Source organism: Staurois parvus, unplaced genomic scaffold (assembly GCF_062004578.1).
Source record: "Staurois parvus isolate SC_StPar_1 unplaced genomic scaffold, SC_StPar_1.0 ptg000972l, whole genome shotgun sequence".
In the NCBI taxonomy this organism is placed as follows: Eukaryota; Metazoa; Chordata; class Amphibia; order Anura; family Ranidae; genus Staurois; species Staurois parvus.
The window spans coordinates 182,840-197,293 of record NW_028318768.1 but is presented as its reverse complement, the minus strand read 5'-3'; the positions used below and the strand labels follow the sequence as shown (position 1 = coordinate 197,293).

Genomic DNA, 14,454 nt, shown 5'->3' with positions numbered 1-14,454 from the left:
CTTCAGCTTGCATTTAATGTCAGTTTGAGATCATTCCGTTTCATCGCAGGTAAATTTGACCTCCTTCTAAGCTGCATCTACCTGCTTTGAGCTGCTTTTACAGCCTTGTTGACTTGTATGGATAAAGAAATTGTTCTAACACGAGCAAAAACCTCACTGACATAGACCCTAATGCAATCAGCCACTGCAGGGAAACTGTAGTAAACTCGGGATGGTCACACAAAGTATTGATTCATATCTTTGCACAGTTGTAGGGATGAAGCCTGCATGAAAAGTAATGCACCATCAAGGGTTTTGGGGTCTAAGGAGACAAATAACTAACAAACAATGTAGCACTTTTTACTAGATTTATCCAGAGATGAGGCTTGGGTTCACTGCTACCATGTGTTCCAAGTGAATCCTGTGTATTTGAGATTTGCAGTCCTGGCTAATTTATGAGTAGCTTCATACAACATATTTTTTTTTTTAACCATAATGCACTGTATGGCCTTCGAACTATAGCCAGCAGCCTTAGAAGGGCCAGTACAGGGGCTTTGATTACGCCAGCTCCGTCACTATAAAGTGGGAGGAGGGGGGGGGGGGGCACAGCGCAGCCATAATGTCAGTGTATTGGAGGCTGTAGTGAAAGGATAGAGAAAGATGAAAAATAGCATAGGGAGAGATTACAGTCATTTAGGGAACTGTATGTTAATTCTCTTCACCAGCTCCTTGGGCAAGCAACCCCTTTTGCTGTAAGGCTTCCCTGTAAAAGGAATGGGATTTCATTTTTAAAGAGGCATTTAAGAAGTGTAAAAGCAGTGCTGGATTTTCTGATTAGAAACAACATGTAAGCATTTGCTGATTTCAGCCTTAAACCTCCTTCCTGTGTTCACAATATCTTGTTTTTAACAAAGATATAATTTTCTTAAAGTAGTATTAAGGCCCTTTTCACACATGGCAGGATTTGTTCTGATCAGCAAGGGGATCTCTGAGCTGATCCTCTGCTGATTGGAGCAGAGCGTAACGGATGTCACATCTGTGTCCACTCAGTTTAAGCAGAGCGGACACAGACCGACTCCGCTCTGCTATATGGGCTGTTCGTTTACACCCAGCTACCTTCTATCTGGTCCACCAAAATGGATGAGGACACAGTCACACGTTTTTTAGTCGATTGGACCTGGAGTTAGTTGTAAACAGACAAGACCTTTAAACCCACCTGTCCATAGCTATGCATGGACCTTCAGATCAGGTCTGCCTAAAGTCTGACAGGCAGACCTAATTGGAACACCCATGTGAAAGGGGCCTTAAAGTGGTTGTAAAGGCTCAAGGTTTTTTTACCTTCATGCATTTTATGCATGAAGGTAAAAAACCTTCAGTAGGCTTCAGCCCCCCTAATACTTACTTGAGCCCCATCGCAGTCCAGTAATGTGCACGAAAACCTCAGCTCTCCTGGGTCTCTCCCTCATCATTGGCTGAGACAGCATTGGGAGCCATTGGCTTCCACTGCTGTCAGTCACAACCATTGAGCCAATGAGGAGAGAGGGGGTGGGGCCAAGCCATGGCTCTGTCTGTAACTAATACAGTACACAGAGCTTTGGGAAGTGCCACAATGCATAGTCCAGTGACTGAAGGCCACATTCAGGCTACTCTGCAGTTTGCAAGTCAGGTGTGGTGTAGGAAGGGCTTCCAAAGTAGGAGCCGCAATTGGACAATACTTCTTATTTGTTAGGATTTGATTTTAGAGGGAGATCTGCAAACCTGATCTTGGATAAACAATGTATTTTTTCTCAGACCATGTACATAAACAATTGCAAACAGTTCATGCAGCCTCCTTGGAGCCTTTTTGCTATTCCAGAGGGAGTGAGCAGGAAAATTACGTGTTCTAGATTTCAAGACAGAAAAATGAAACAGTTTTGAAAGATTCCTTTTAAGCCTCATCAGGCTGCAATTTTTCAACAAAGAGAGAAATTAAATTGCAGCTTGAAATTTAAAATTTGTCTCTTCTTTTGGAATACGGAAATACGCAATACTGAGTCCACCGGGCACTGAGCTCCCAAGGCAGTAGATGCTACAGAGCTGCCCTGTAGCTGCACCACAACTTCTGCCTCTCCCTGTAGGCCTGCCAGGCACGATGATAATAATAATATGGAACTTTTTCCTTACTTTTATTTGTAGCCATTAGAAGAGCTGTTTAGGGGTAGTGGTGCTTTGATGCACTGTAAACTGTCGTGCTTTGGATAAACCCAAATAGGAAAAAACTCTTTTTTTCCATTTATTTTTTTATTTTTAAGGAAAAAAAAAAAGAGGGGACAGCAGTAACACACCAACAGAACCTGCTGCTCACACACACACACACACACACAAAAAAATAGTCCTAAATAGGACTGTTGGGTTTTATGAAATTTTAGTGAATGTAGGTGAAATTACTTGAGATTACACTCCATAAAAAAAGAGAAAAGCAGCGCCATCTAAGTGCAGCAATAAAGGCAAATGTGTTTGGAGCATGCATGCTCCTTCATCAGGCCTTTCATGCTCTGAATGCGTGCGTGCCACACCTACTGCTGCTGTACCTGAAGATGACATCACTCCTGCCTGCCCAGTGGATCCACAGCGACCGGTAAGTACTGGGAACCGCCAGCACAGCCAAGGACAGTGCATGGGAGACCTGCCTGTAGAAGGACCGGCCAGGAGTTGCACAGCGGATGGCACCACTTTGACAAGCGCTCATTTGACTACTACTATTGTGAGTTGCCAATTTTGTGGAAATAAAAATATATAAATATTTGCCTTTATTGCTGCACTTAGATGGCGCTGCTTCTCTCTTTTTTTATTGCTTACACAGAATCTCTTCTAGCTCTTTTCAAATCGGCTGCCACTGAGTCACACATTGTCGGATTATTCCTCGACCACCCTTTGGACTTTAAGGACTTTACTCGTGTGGTTACTATACTAATAACACATAATACATCTGGTCTTTCCCTCTCAGTGCACCAAATATTTCTCTTGTTCTTGAGGGTTACACTCCACTCTCCCTAACCACATAAACTGCAATTCATTGCAAAGTATCAGTATAATACTGTACATACTGTCTACAGATAGATATAGAGAGAGAGTTATTTAAACTAATATTTTCAGAGGTGACTTCTAGTTCAATATTTACAGCATCGCTTCTAAAGCTGGCAGGTTGAATGAAAAAAAAAAATAACCGATCCCACCGTCTGTACATCCATGGTGGATGGGGAAATTCTCTCCTCTGTGCTTTTGTATGCTAACATTGGGAGTTCCCCGCTGTATGAATACACAGATCAGTGCTGCAGCCATTGGCTACATCTGCTGATCAAGTGGCTTTTAAACTGACAGGGCGGTTGAGCAGAAGTCGAGCAGTAGATCAAATTCTGTTCAACTGCAGAGGCCACACATGGACTGAAATTTGTCCCTGCTGAACTGGCCAAAATGATGATTCATCTATAGCCACCTTAAGTAAAGTTATTAATGTCACAAAACACAAACAGAGAAGGTGCAAACACCACAGCTCTGAGGAAGGTGCCAACTCCCCGAGGAGGGCTGCACCGTCTACCCTTCCAGTTTAAGTTGCTTGACTTTGGCAAAACGTTTTAGCAGTACGATGGGTGCCTCTACCATTTCTGAGCTCTGACGAGTTCACTTGTATATCTCTGGTTACTCTAATCTTGACTTGACATTTTCTGTTGTATTCTAGAACAATGATCCTGATAAAATGTTGGCATCAGGCTCCAGGGAAAGTCTTCAGTCCCAAGGACATGCTCTGAAAGAGTCTTCCAATTCTTCACATTTAGATGAGGTAGTCTGTGACCTCTGTGGAAAGGTAAAGCTTCTCTCTGTATTATCTTTTTGTCTATCACTTGGGAGTATTTTTATTTTTTTTTATTTCTTTTTTAGTCGGGTGGATATGAGATATTGCACTCAAACTTTAAAAGTATAACTAAAAGCATTTTTTTTTAGTTTTGGATAGAGTGGAGATGGAAATCCCCCCTCTCTTTGTCCTGTTTACCATTACCATTCAAAGTGAAAGTAAAAATATCTCAAATTTTGGGTTGTCCCCAGAAATGTAACGAGGGGAAATCTTTGAATGGGGGACACTGGTTCTGGGGGGGTCCAAGGGATTCCCCTAATTTGCAGGGAATTACTTTCACTTCCTGTTTTGGCTATGAAACAGGAAGTGGAATAAAATCTCCCCAATGGGTCACAGACACAGAAGGCAAAAAAAAAAAAAATCTGACGGGTTATAACCCCACTCTTACTCTGTTCAAAATGAAAACAAGAAAGGTTTTGCCTATAGCTCTGCTTTAAGTTTGTCATTTGCAGCCAGTAGATGTCACACCAGAGGGTGCAATTAGACGTGCAGAATGAAAACATTTGTTTTGTTCTGGATAAGTTACTAATTTAATTTTGTTGCATTAGTAATAAAATACGTTTAGTTTAGTTTTGTTTCATTTCGTTTATTTGTTTTTGACCCGATTCAGTTTTTTGTCAATGGATTTGAACTATTCTAATTGAAAAAGTAAAATCTGATCTGAATTCATTCTGAAGAATATGCAAATAATATAGGCTTGTATGCTGCTACACCCTAGGTATAATAGAGGAAGGAGGAGATTGCTGCACTCACTGGTCAAGTGTACTCTTACTCAAATTAAATAATTAAACAAAAAATGTGAACTCCTCAAATGTAAACCTTAAAAACACACAATATCAGTCCAGAAAAATTGAAAGGTGAAGTTGTAACAGTCCAATCCAACATGTATAAAGTCCTAATGTTGTGCTATCCAAAAATTTCCAAAACCGTGCTTGAATTGTTGCCCCACTCCCTACTCACCTTGAAGCTTGACCTACAAATTAAATTAGGTCAAATACACTTTTAGAAGGACTGTGTAGCCACCAAATTTCTAATCCATGTGATATTCCTTCCACGTGCTATGTAAAATATCGTATTGTCTCGATATTTTATTAACTTGTATTGATGAGAAATGTTCAGATAGAAAGTCCTTCCACTTCTTGCATAAACTCAAAAAGATGATTTAATAATAATGTTGCATAAAATTAGAAATAAAATATTGGAATACAGAATGTTTAAATAATGTCCAAAAATATAGTTAAGTTCTTGATAATAAGATTGTATATATGTATGTGTGTGTGTGTGTGTGTGTGTGTGTGTGTGTGTGTGTGTGTATTGCATCAAGGCTTCTAGCAAAGAGTGTCCTTAAAAAGTCTTTGTTCTGCTCTTAAAAGAGCAATCCAGCCCCCACCATCTCCTAAAAATGGGCTGATCTACTCTTGTGTTCCTTGTAGTCCCACCAAGATAATTGGAAACAGATGTGTACATATAACAAACCTCCAGTCTACTTCTCCTAAAGTCTGAGTGTAACTTAAGAAGGTCTAGACAAAACTTCACTGACATTCCATCAATTAGAATACATTAGATGTATAACATATATATATATATATATATATATATATATATATATATATATATTCTCCTAAAAGTAATCTTGCTAAGAGTTATCTCATATATAAATATCGTAATCTAGAAACATTAAAATATAAATCTTGTAAACCGAACAATTCTCTAGTTAGTGGAACATAATCTCTTACATAGATGGGGGAGGATGGGGGGAAGGAATGGCTAATTACTACCACGTTGCTTGAATGTAGAGAAAACCAAGATATATGTTCATATATGTATACACAGACTATATAAAGTCTAATTACTTACTTTTCCCAATCTAGAACAAATATAAATATAATAACTCAATTATTCTATTAAGATCCAACTCATCCATACTTATGTTAGTAATGTTAATAAGAAGATATTAGATATTAGGTTAAGGAAAGCTTCTAACATTTCCCTCTCAAAATGATCGATTTTATTGAATCTTAATCATTTTCCTTATCTTAATCCATTTATACACATTCTCGTCACTTTCGTATCCATTCATGCGTTTTTGGATCTTAAGATAATTGATCTGAACATATCTTTAATTTGATTCTATAATGGGAAAAACAAATTCTTTGATAAACCTTTTGTTATGTATCACATAAAAATATTTTTACCCTTATTATTTTCCTTTCCTTTCACCAAATAATTCATCCCCTTAATAAATGTATAACTGTAACATTATAGTACAATACTTTAAAATATGTCACTTAAAAAAATAGATGTTTCATATTTTCCCTCCAAAATGTGTGTAGCACACAGTTCTATAATTCATACATTTTTCAAATTACTTTGTCAACATTTAAACATAACATATGTTCTCTAACTTCAATCCATACATGTATATCAAATGATTTTTAAAACATACATATAACAATGTAAAGCTTGCCTAAGTTTTTCTATATGTACCTTAGAAAAACTTATCTCTAGCTTAATTAAAAACAGATGTTCTGACTAATTAGAGTGACTCTGTTGTAACAAAGGTTTAACCTTTTCACTTCTGAAAGTACATAGGGTGTGATTGCAAATGTTCATGTGAAAACTGATCTCATCTTGATATGGCAAACATATCATGTCAAAATAAAATGTACACACAAAAAAACAATATATCTGATGAATGAATTATTTCATCAGTAGTCAAAAGTCAATTGTTTTATAAGTTCTTCCTCTATGAGATGCCTTGAGATGTCTTGTCTTCTTCTAGCGCTGTATAAAGTTAAAATAACTTTATTGAACATAAAAAGAACAATAAAAACTATGATGAATGAAATTCTTGTTACAAAGCTTCTTCCAGAATAAATTTCCTTCTTGGAAAATGTATTATCATCTGAAAGGTTTAGAAATATTTGAATTTTCTTCCTTTAACAGTTACTCTTAGGTCATTTCCTGTAACAGAAATGCAGTAACATTATTTTGGCATTGATAATTTTACATGGACTAATCCTCTTACATTTATCTGTTAATATTACATATCACAATCACTAACATTGCTAGTCATGACATGGAAGACATATTTTCATTATAACATTTCTTATTGACTTGTAGTGTTCTATTTTAGAATGCGGGCACTTCCGCCTGACAGTACTAGGGTTGCTGGTTCAAATCCCAACCACGGCACCACCTGCCTGGAGTTTACATGTTCTCCCTGTGCCTGCGTGAGTTTCCTCCAGGTACTCCGGTTTCCTTCCACACTCCAAAGTCATGTTGGTAGGAGAATTGGCTCCTGTCTAAATTGGCCCTAGTATGTGTATGTATGACTGTGAGTTAGGGACCTTAGATTGTACACCCCTTTAGGGTTAGGGACTGACGTGAATGTACAATATATATGTAAAAAGCGCTGCGCAACTTAACGGCGCTATATAAGTACCGGAAATAAACAAAAATAAATATAACAGGACGCTACATCTCCATTATTGGTCATGAATCAAAACCTTGGTTTCAAAACCAAAGAAAGGTTTTGTATCAACCCAGAGATGACAAAGGATTATGCCTTTGATCTTATCTCTATAAAATTGTAAATATGCGTAGCTGTTTTTTGTGTTGGCTTACTTCTTGTAGTGTAAGACTGATCTGCAGTAATACATACTGGTTTCAAATGTTTCTCAGTTCCTATGTTGAAAACATAAGGTACAAACTTCTCACCTACAGCTGTACAAATATGTGTTGGTATGTTTTCCTGAAAATGTATTTTTCTTACATCTATCTGAATGTGTTTGGAAGACAGTGTTTTGTACCATATAGGATACTTTTCTGTTGAACCATCTTCCTCTAGGAGTTTCAGTGACGAATCAGGTGTCTGTAATATGATCTTACTAGATCTCACAATGTTTTCAGTTACCTTGACTGCAAAGAAAACACTTAGCAATTTTTTCATATGTGCATCAAAGTTTTTCTCCATATTTGTCAAAGTTCTTGAGAAGAAACCTATTATTTTCTGATTACCTTCTTTTAATTGTGACAAAGTTGCTGAGATTGCATTATTGGAAACATTGGTTTCTAAAACAAAAGGAATTTTACTACAAAACTCAACAGTATTTAATGTAGTAGCATTCTGCAAATCCCATTTCAATAGTTCAAAAACCTCTTTCTCAGTTTGATCCCATTGATCAAATACGTCATCTTTTTGTCTCAAATGATCAAATAATGATCTAGACTTCTCTGCAAAATTGGGTATAAAATCTTTACAATGATTTACTTCACTCAAAAACTGATGCAAAGCCTTGCGATTTGTTGGAATTGGATAAGCAGAAATAGTTCTAAGTTTTTCTTGCAACAACTGTCTCTGTCCATGACTAATTTGCATATAAAGTAATTCCACCTGTCTTTTCATCAAGTTAACTTTCTCTGTATTCAATTTCAATCCTGCTGTTTGTAACAACGTAAATATTTCAGACAAAAGAGTGATATGTTCAGTTATATTTTGTGTAGACAAGAGAAGCTTGTCTACATGCTGGACAATACATTCTGGCCTAGAGAATTTAGATAATATTTTTCCCAAATTCTCATGAACAATTCCATCACTCACATCCAAGCCTGGGGCTAATCTTGTGAATGTATACGTTTCTTTGTTGAAGCTAAAGGCAAGTTTATATTGACAACTCTTAGCTAATGGTACTGAAAAATGGCTATTGGCGATTTCAAGTACAGAGAATATTTTGGCCTTGGCATCCAGATGTGACATTATGTTACAATCAGGAACAATAGATTTGTTATTTGTGATGCATTTGTTCAATGTCCTGAAATCAACTGATAAAGAATATGAATTATCAGCTTTGATAGGCCAAATACAAATATTCACCACTGATTGTACTTTCTTTAAAATTCCTTGCTGTAAAAACTCATCTACAATGGAAGAAATTGGATTAATTGATTCTAATGGCAATTTGTATTGAGGTTGAGGCTTAGGGTCTCTACCTTCAATGTCAACTTCAAAATCTTTAAGCAAACCTACATCATTTTTGCTTTGACTCCAAAGATCTTTATGTGATCTAACCAATTCAAGATTGGTTCCTGTATGTGGCCATTTATGATCTGAAGACATGTCAGCAGTTGCTGTACAAATACTTCCAACATTACAGTACATGGAAGAATCAATTAATGTTGATTTGGGCCTTCCACTTTCATCCAATAAAATTGGAGCAACATATTCCAACGGTAAGGAAGAAGAGTCTCGATTTGATCCTGATTTAAATTTCGGCAATGGCAATAAACCACTCCTATTAATGACAACAGCACTGTTTACCATATTGTTTAAGCTGTTGTTAACTCTCAGTGAACTGATCTTTTTAACTTCTGAGGCATAAGGCAACTCAGACAGACTATTGTTGGAACATGGAGGAGCAGATTGTTCAGAAATTATATTTTGGTCTTCTAATTCCAAAGCTTTTCTTTGTAAATCTAATTTATAATGAATACAATCTCTTTTCAAATGACCAAATCATTTACAATAGAAACAAATGGTATTTCCTGTCTGCTCTGAGACTCTCGTCCTGCCTGTGACGTGTTCATCATCATAATTGGGTGTGGCTAAGCACATGGTCTCACTCTGTTCTCCATTTTGAACAATTAAACTTTCCTTCTTCTGATTGTTTACTTTAAGTTGCCTTCTAACTGTATCTATAACTTTGGCTGCTTGATCTAAATCATTTTTTCCAGTAGAAATAATAAAAGATGCTGGATCAAGATACTTGAATTTTTTAACAAAATCATTTACCATAGAAGGAGTCTCATTGTCTAAATTAAATATCATTTTGTATACTTTAGAAAATCTATTTTTAAAATCAAAAGGATCATCATTAATCGTAGCTCTTAAGGAGTCTAAGATTTCCAAAGAAGGAGTTTCCTCTCCAGTAGTAAATATCAATAATTGACGCAGTCGGTCTGATGCATTGCTATGCATTTCCTCATCATCCTCAATATATGGCGTTTTGATTAATCTACGTGCCATAACGCTGGGGAGCCATAAACAGAATAGAAAATTTCTTTGCTCCTGATTTAAACAAAAATTATTACAAAAATTTTCATAAACCTCCATGTTATGGAAAGCATCGGCCTCCTTATCATAGGCTGGCATATCCTTCAAAATTTTCATGAGGTGATCAAGGATTTTAAGATTAAGTTCTGCAGCTTTATCCCTTAATTTTCTCTTAAACATTTCTTCCTGATTGGCGGGATCTCCTTCTATAGACTGGATCTCTGGTACAAAAGATTTTTGTTTCTCTGCCTTAGTATTCACACAAATTCTTTTTACATCATCCTGCAGGTCAGATAACTGAATGTATTTAGTTTGAATTACACTTTGCAGATCATCTATTTGCTCAGTCAAAGTCTGACAATTAGCACATACACTGCTCTGATCTTGCTTCATTACACAAGCAGCAGTCTTAGGAACATCAAAAATCATGGCGTTAAAAACATTAACTAACTTCATTACATTTCTAACTTGTTTGCTCAGTTTCTTAAAGGAAAACTTAGATTTTTCTATCTTAATATTAGCCTGTAAGCACTCATTATACATGTACCGCCAAAGTTCATCATCTTTAACAAATGTAGACAGATGCTTGAATTCTAACTTACTCTCTCTAGATAATTCATCAATAAAATCCATTACTTACCGATTAAGAAGGTCTTTCTTTACATAACGCGTCTTTTCTCTCTTGGCGGGAAATGACATCACCAAGGAACAGCGTTTTCTTGCAGTTGCGCAAAATTCTCACCAATTCTGCATTTAGGTTCTCGATTATGCCGACGATTCATCTGTTGAAGACTTTTACTTCTCCTGAAAGCTTGACTTCATATTTTGTTGACTTACAAACATCTTCCCTCTCATCAAGGTGAAAGAGAAAAAAGTCAAAAACAATCGATCCTCGGAAACTAATCGAACTGGAGGCTCGCCACTGTAAAATATTGTATTGTCTCGATATTTTATTAACTTGTATTGATGAGAAATGTTCAGATAGAAAGTCCTTCCACTTCTTGCATAAACTCAAAAAGATGATTTAATAATAATGTTGCATAAAATTAGAAATAAAATATTGGAATACAGAATGTTTAAATAATGTCCAAAAATATAGTTAAGTTCTTGATAATAAGATTGTATATATGTATGTGTGTGTGTGTGTGTGTGTGTGTGTGTGTGTGTGTGTGTGGCATCAAGGCTTCTAGCAAAGAGTGTCCTTAAAAAGTCTTTGTTCTGCTCTTAAAAGAGCAATCCAGCCCCCACCATCTCCTAAAAATGGGCTGATCTTCTCTTGTGTTCCTTGTAGTCCCACCAAGATAATTGGAAACAGATGTGTACATATAACAAACCTCCAGTCTACTTCTCCTAAAGTCTGAGTGTAACTTAAGAAGGTCTAGACAAAACTTCACTGACATTCCATCAATTAGAATACATTAGATGTATAACCCACATATATATATATATTCTCCTAAAAGTAATCTTGCTAAGAGTTATCTCATATATAAATATCGTAATCTAGAAACATTACAATATAAATCTTGTAAACTGAACAATTCTCTAGTTAGTGAAACATAATCTCTTACATAGATGGGGGAGGATGGGGGGAAGGAATGGCTAATTACTACCACGTTGCTTGAATGTAGAGAAAACCAAGATATATGTTCATATATGTATACACAGACTATATAAAGTCTAATTACCGTATCTTTCGCACCATAAGACGCACTTTTTTCCCCCCCAAAAAGGGGGGAAAATGTCAGTGCGTCTTATGGAGCGAATATAAAGCGGCCGGTCCGGTATTTTTGCGGCCACCGTGTCAGAATACCGGGCCGGCCGCTCAGCTGTTCTCTCCTGCAGGGCCTTACCTGTTCCTCGCTCCAGCGCTGCACAGTCTTCCCGCGCTGGCTTCTGTGACAGCCGGGTGCCCACTGCGCATGTGCTGGGCTTTGTGAATGATCCGGTGTCTTCTGGGACACATGAAAGGTCCCAGAAGGCTCCAGGCCATTCACAAAGCGAAGCGCTTCTCGCACCTGCGCAGTGGGCACCCGGCTGTCACAGAAGCCGGCCCGGGAAGAAGAGGGAAGGCAGCTCCGCGGAAGTGGGAGCGGGTACCTGTCAAATTCAGGTACCCGCTCCCCCTCCCTCCCCAAAGGTCAGCAGTCTCTGGTCATCCCCTTCACTGTCTGCAGTCTCTGGTCATTCCCTGCACTGTCCACAGTCTCTGGTCATTCCCTGTACTGTGTCCGCAGTCTCTGGTCATTCCCTGCACTGTCTGCAGTCTCTGGTCATTCCCTGCACTGTCTGCAGTCTCTGGTCATTCCCTGCACTGTCTGCAGTCTCTGGTCATTCCCTGCACTGTCTGCAGTCTCTGGTCATTCCCTGCACTGTCCGCAGTCTCTGGTCATTCCCTGCACTGTCCACAGTCTCTGGTCATCCCCTGTACTGTCCGCAGTCTCTGGTCATCCCCTGCACTGTCTGCAGTCTCTGGTCATCTCCTGTACTGTGTCTGCAGTCTCTGGTCATCCCCTGTACTGTCCGCAGTCTCTGGTCATCCCCTGTACTGTCCGCAGTCTCTGGTCATTCCCTGCACTGTGTCTGCAGTCTCTGGTCATCCCCTGTACTGTCCGCAGTCTCTGGTCATCCCCTGTACTGTCCGCAGTCTCTGGTCATCCCCTGTACTGTCCGCAGTCTCTGGTCATTCCCTGCACTGTCTGCAGTCTCTGGTCATTCCCTGCACTGTCTGCAGTCTCTGGTCATTCCCTGCACTGTCCGCAGTCTCTGGTCATCCCCTGCACTGTGTCCGCAGTCTCTGGTCATCTCCTGCACTGTGTCCGCAGTCTCTGGTCATCTCCTGCACTATGTCCGCAGTCTCTGGTCATCCCCTGTACTTTGTCCGCAGTCTCTGGTCATCTCCTGTACTATGTCCGCAGTCTCTGGTCATCTCCTGTACTATGTCCGCAGTCTCTGGTCATCTCCTGTACCGTGTCTGCAGTCTCTGGTCATCTCCTGTACTGTGTCTGCAGTCTCTGGTCATCTCCTGCACTGTGTCCGCAGTCTCTGGTCATCCCCTGTACTGTGTCTGCAGTCCATTGGTTCAGAATATTTTTTTTTCTTGTTTTTCACCTCTAAAACCTAGGTGCGTCTTATGGTCAGGTGCGTCTTATGGAGCGAAAAATACGGTACTTACTTTTCCCAATCTAGAACAAATATAAATATAATAACTCAATTATTCTATTAAGATCCAACTCATTCATACATATGTTAGTACTGATAATAGGAAGATATTAGATATTAGGTTAAGGAAAGCTTCTAACATGCTATATCTTCATTTGACCTTTAGCTCCATAAATGTGCATGAAAAAGCAAAAATATATACCGTAGTTCAACACAGTTTTTGAAAAACTATGTAATATATGCACTCAGATATGCACTCACATTGAGAAAAAAGTGTAACATACACTCACCTTCTCCTTTGACCTATAGAGTATAATCACAAACACTTAGGGATAATGATCGACTTCTGCTGATCCACTGCTGGCCACCCTGAAGAAGTCACGTCTACATGCTTGCTATTTTATTATCTTTGTGAGTTCATATTTTTCTTGAATTAAGCTGTTTATTTTTATGGGGTTGCACTATGATCTGTTCTTTTCCCTCCTGATCATACACCATCCCATTGGGAATCCTGGAGTTTGTTCCCTTAAAGGGCCAAAGTCAAGGAAATAGCCATTAAAGGCCAGCAGTGGATCAGCAGAAGTCGATGATTATCCCTAAGCGTTTGTGACCTACCCTATAGGTCAAGGGAGAAGTTGAGTGTATGGTACACTTTTTCAGTGATGGGAAACACTAATTGCTGTGTAACTTGCGAGCCACTAAAATATTCCTCTGGAATACATAGGAGGCATCCAACATCCATTCCATGCTGCAGCAAATTCTAGCAGGTTCCATGTATGTGAACAAAAAGTGTATTAAGCCTATCTGTTAGGCTTGTAAGGAGGTGAGCGCACATCTTTAATGATTTAAGGATTCATGAAAAGTCACAATTGGTGTGTTTGGATCACGTCATCACAAATCCCTTTTTTGAACTATTATTTGAATAATGGGACTGTTTTTTTATTTTATTTGATTCACATCACATTTAACTTGATATTCATTTATTTATGTATGGTATATTGTTTGTTTTTCATGGATATATAATTTGAAGTCACTAATTTATAAGTTTGTTAGAGATCGGGAGCGCAACATTTTTTAGTTATATAAACACTAATTGCTATTTCCTTGACTCTGGCCCTTTAAGGGAACGGACTCCAGGATTCCCAATGGGATGGTGTATGATCAGGAGGGAAAAGAACAGATCATAGTGCAACCCCATAACATTAAACCGCTTTATTCAAGTAAAAAATGAACTCACAAAGATAATACAATAGCAAGCATGTACATAGCCATCAACCAAAATGGTTCCTCACATCACTCATGCGCAATACCAAAAGTGGCGTCACTAGGCTCTGCCCTTCTTGGCGCGTTGCGTCACTGATCACGTGACTTC

General features: G+C 38.4%; 1 protein-coding gene across 1 annotated transcript in view; it reads left to right on the top strand.

Moving 5' to 3' along the window:
- The window catches only part of LOC149441576 (uncharacterized), a 151,856-nt gene that overhangs the window by 74,230 nt on the left and 63,172 nt on the right, over positions 1-14,454 (top strand). Inside the window, exon 4 of the mRNA XM_089657154.1 lies at positions 3,736-3,823. Within this exon, the coding sequence (XP_089513280.1) occupies positions 3,736-3,823 (88 nt within the window). The remainder of the gene's footprint in view (positions 1-3,735; positions 3,824-14,454) is intronic.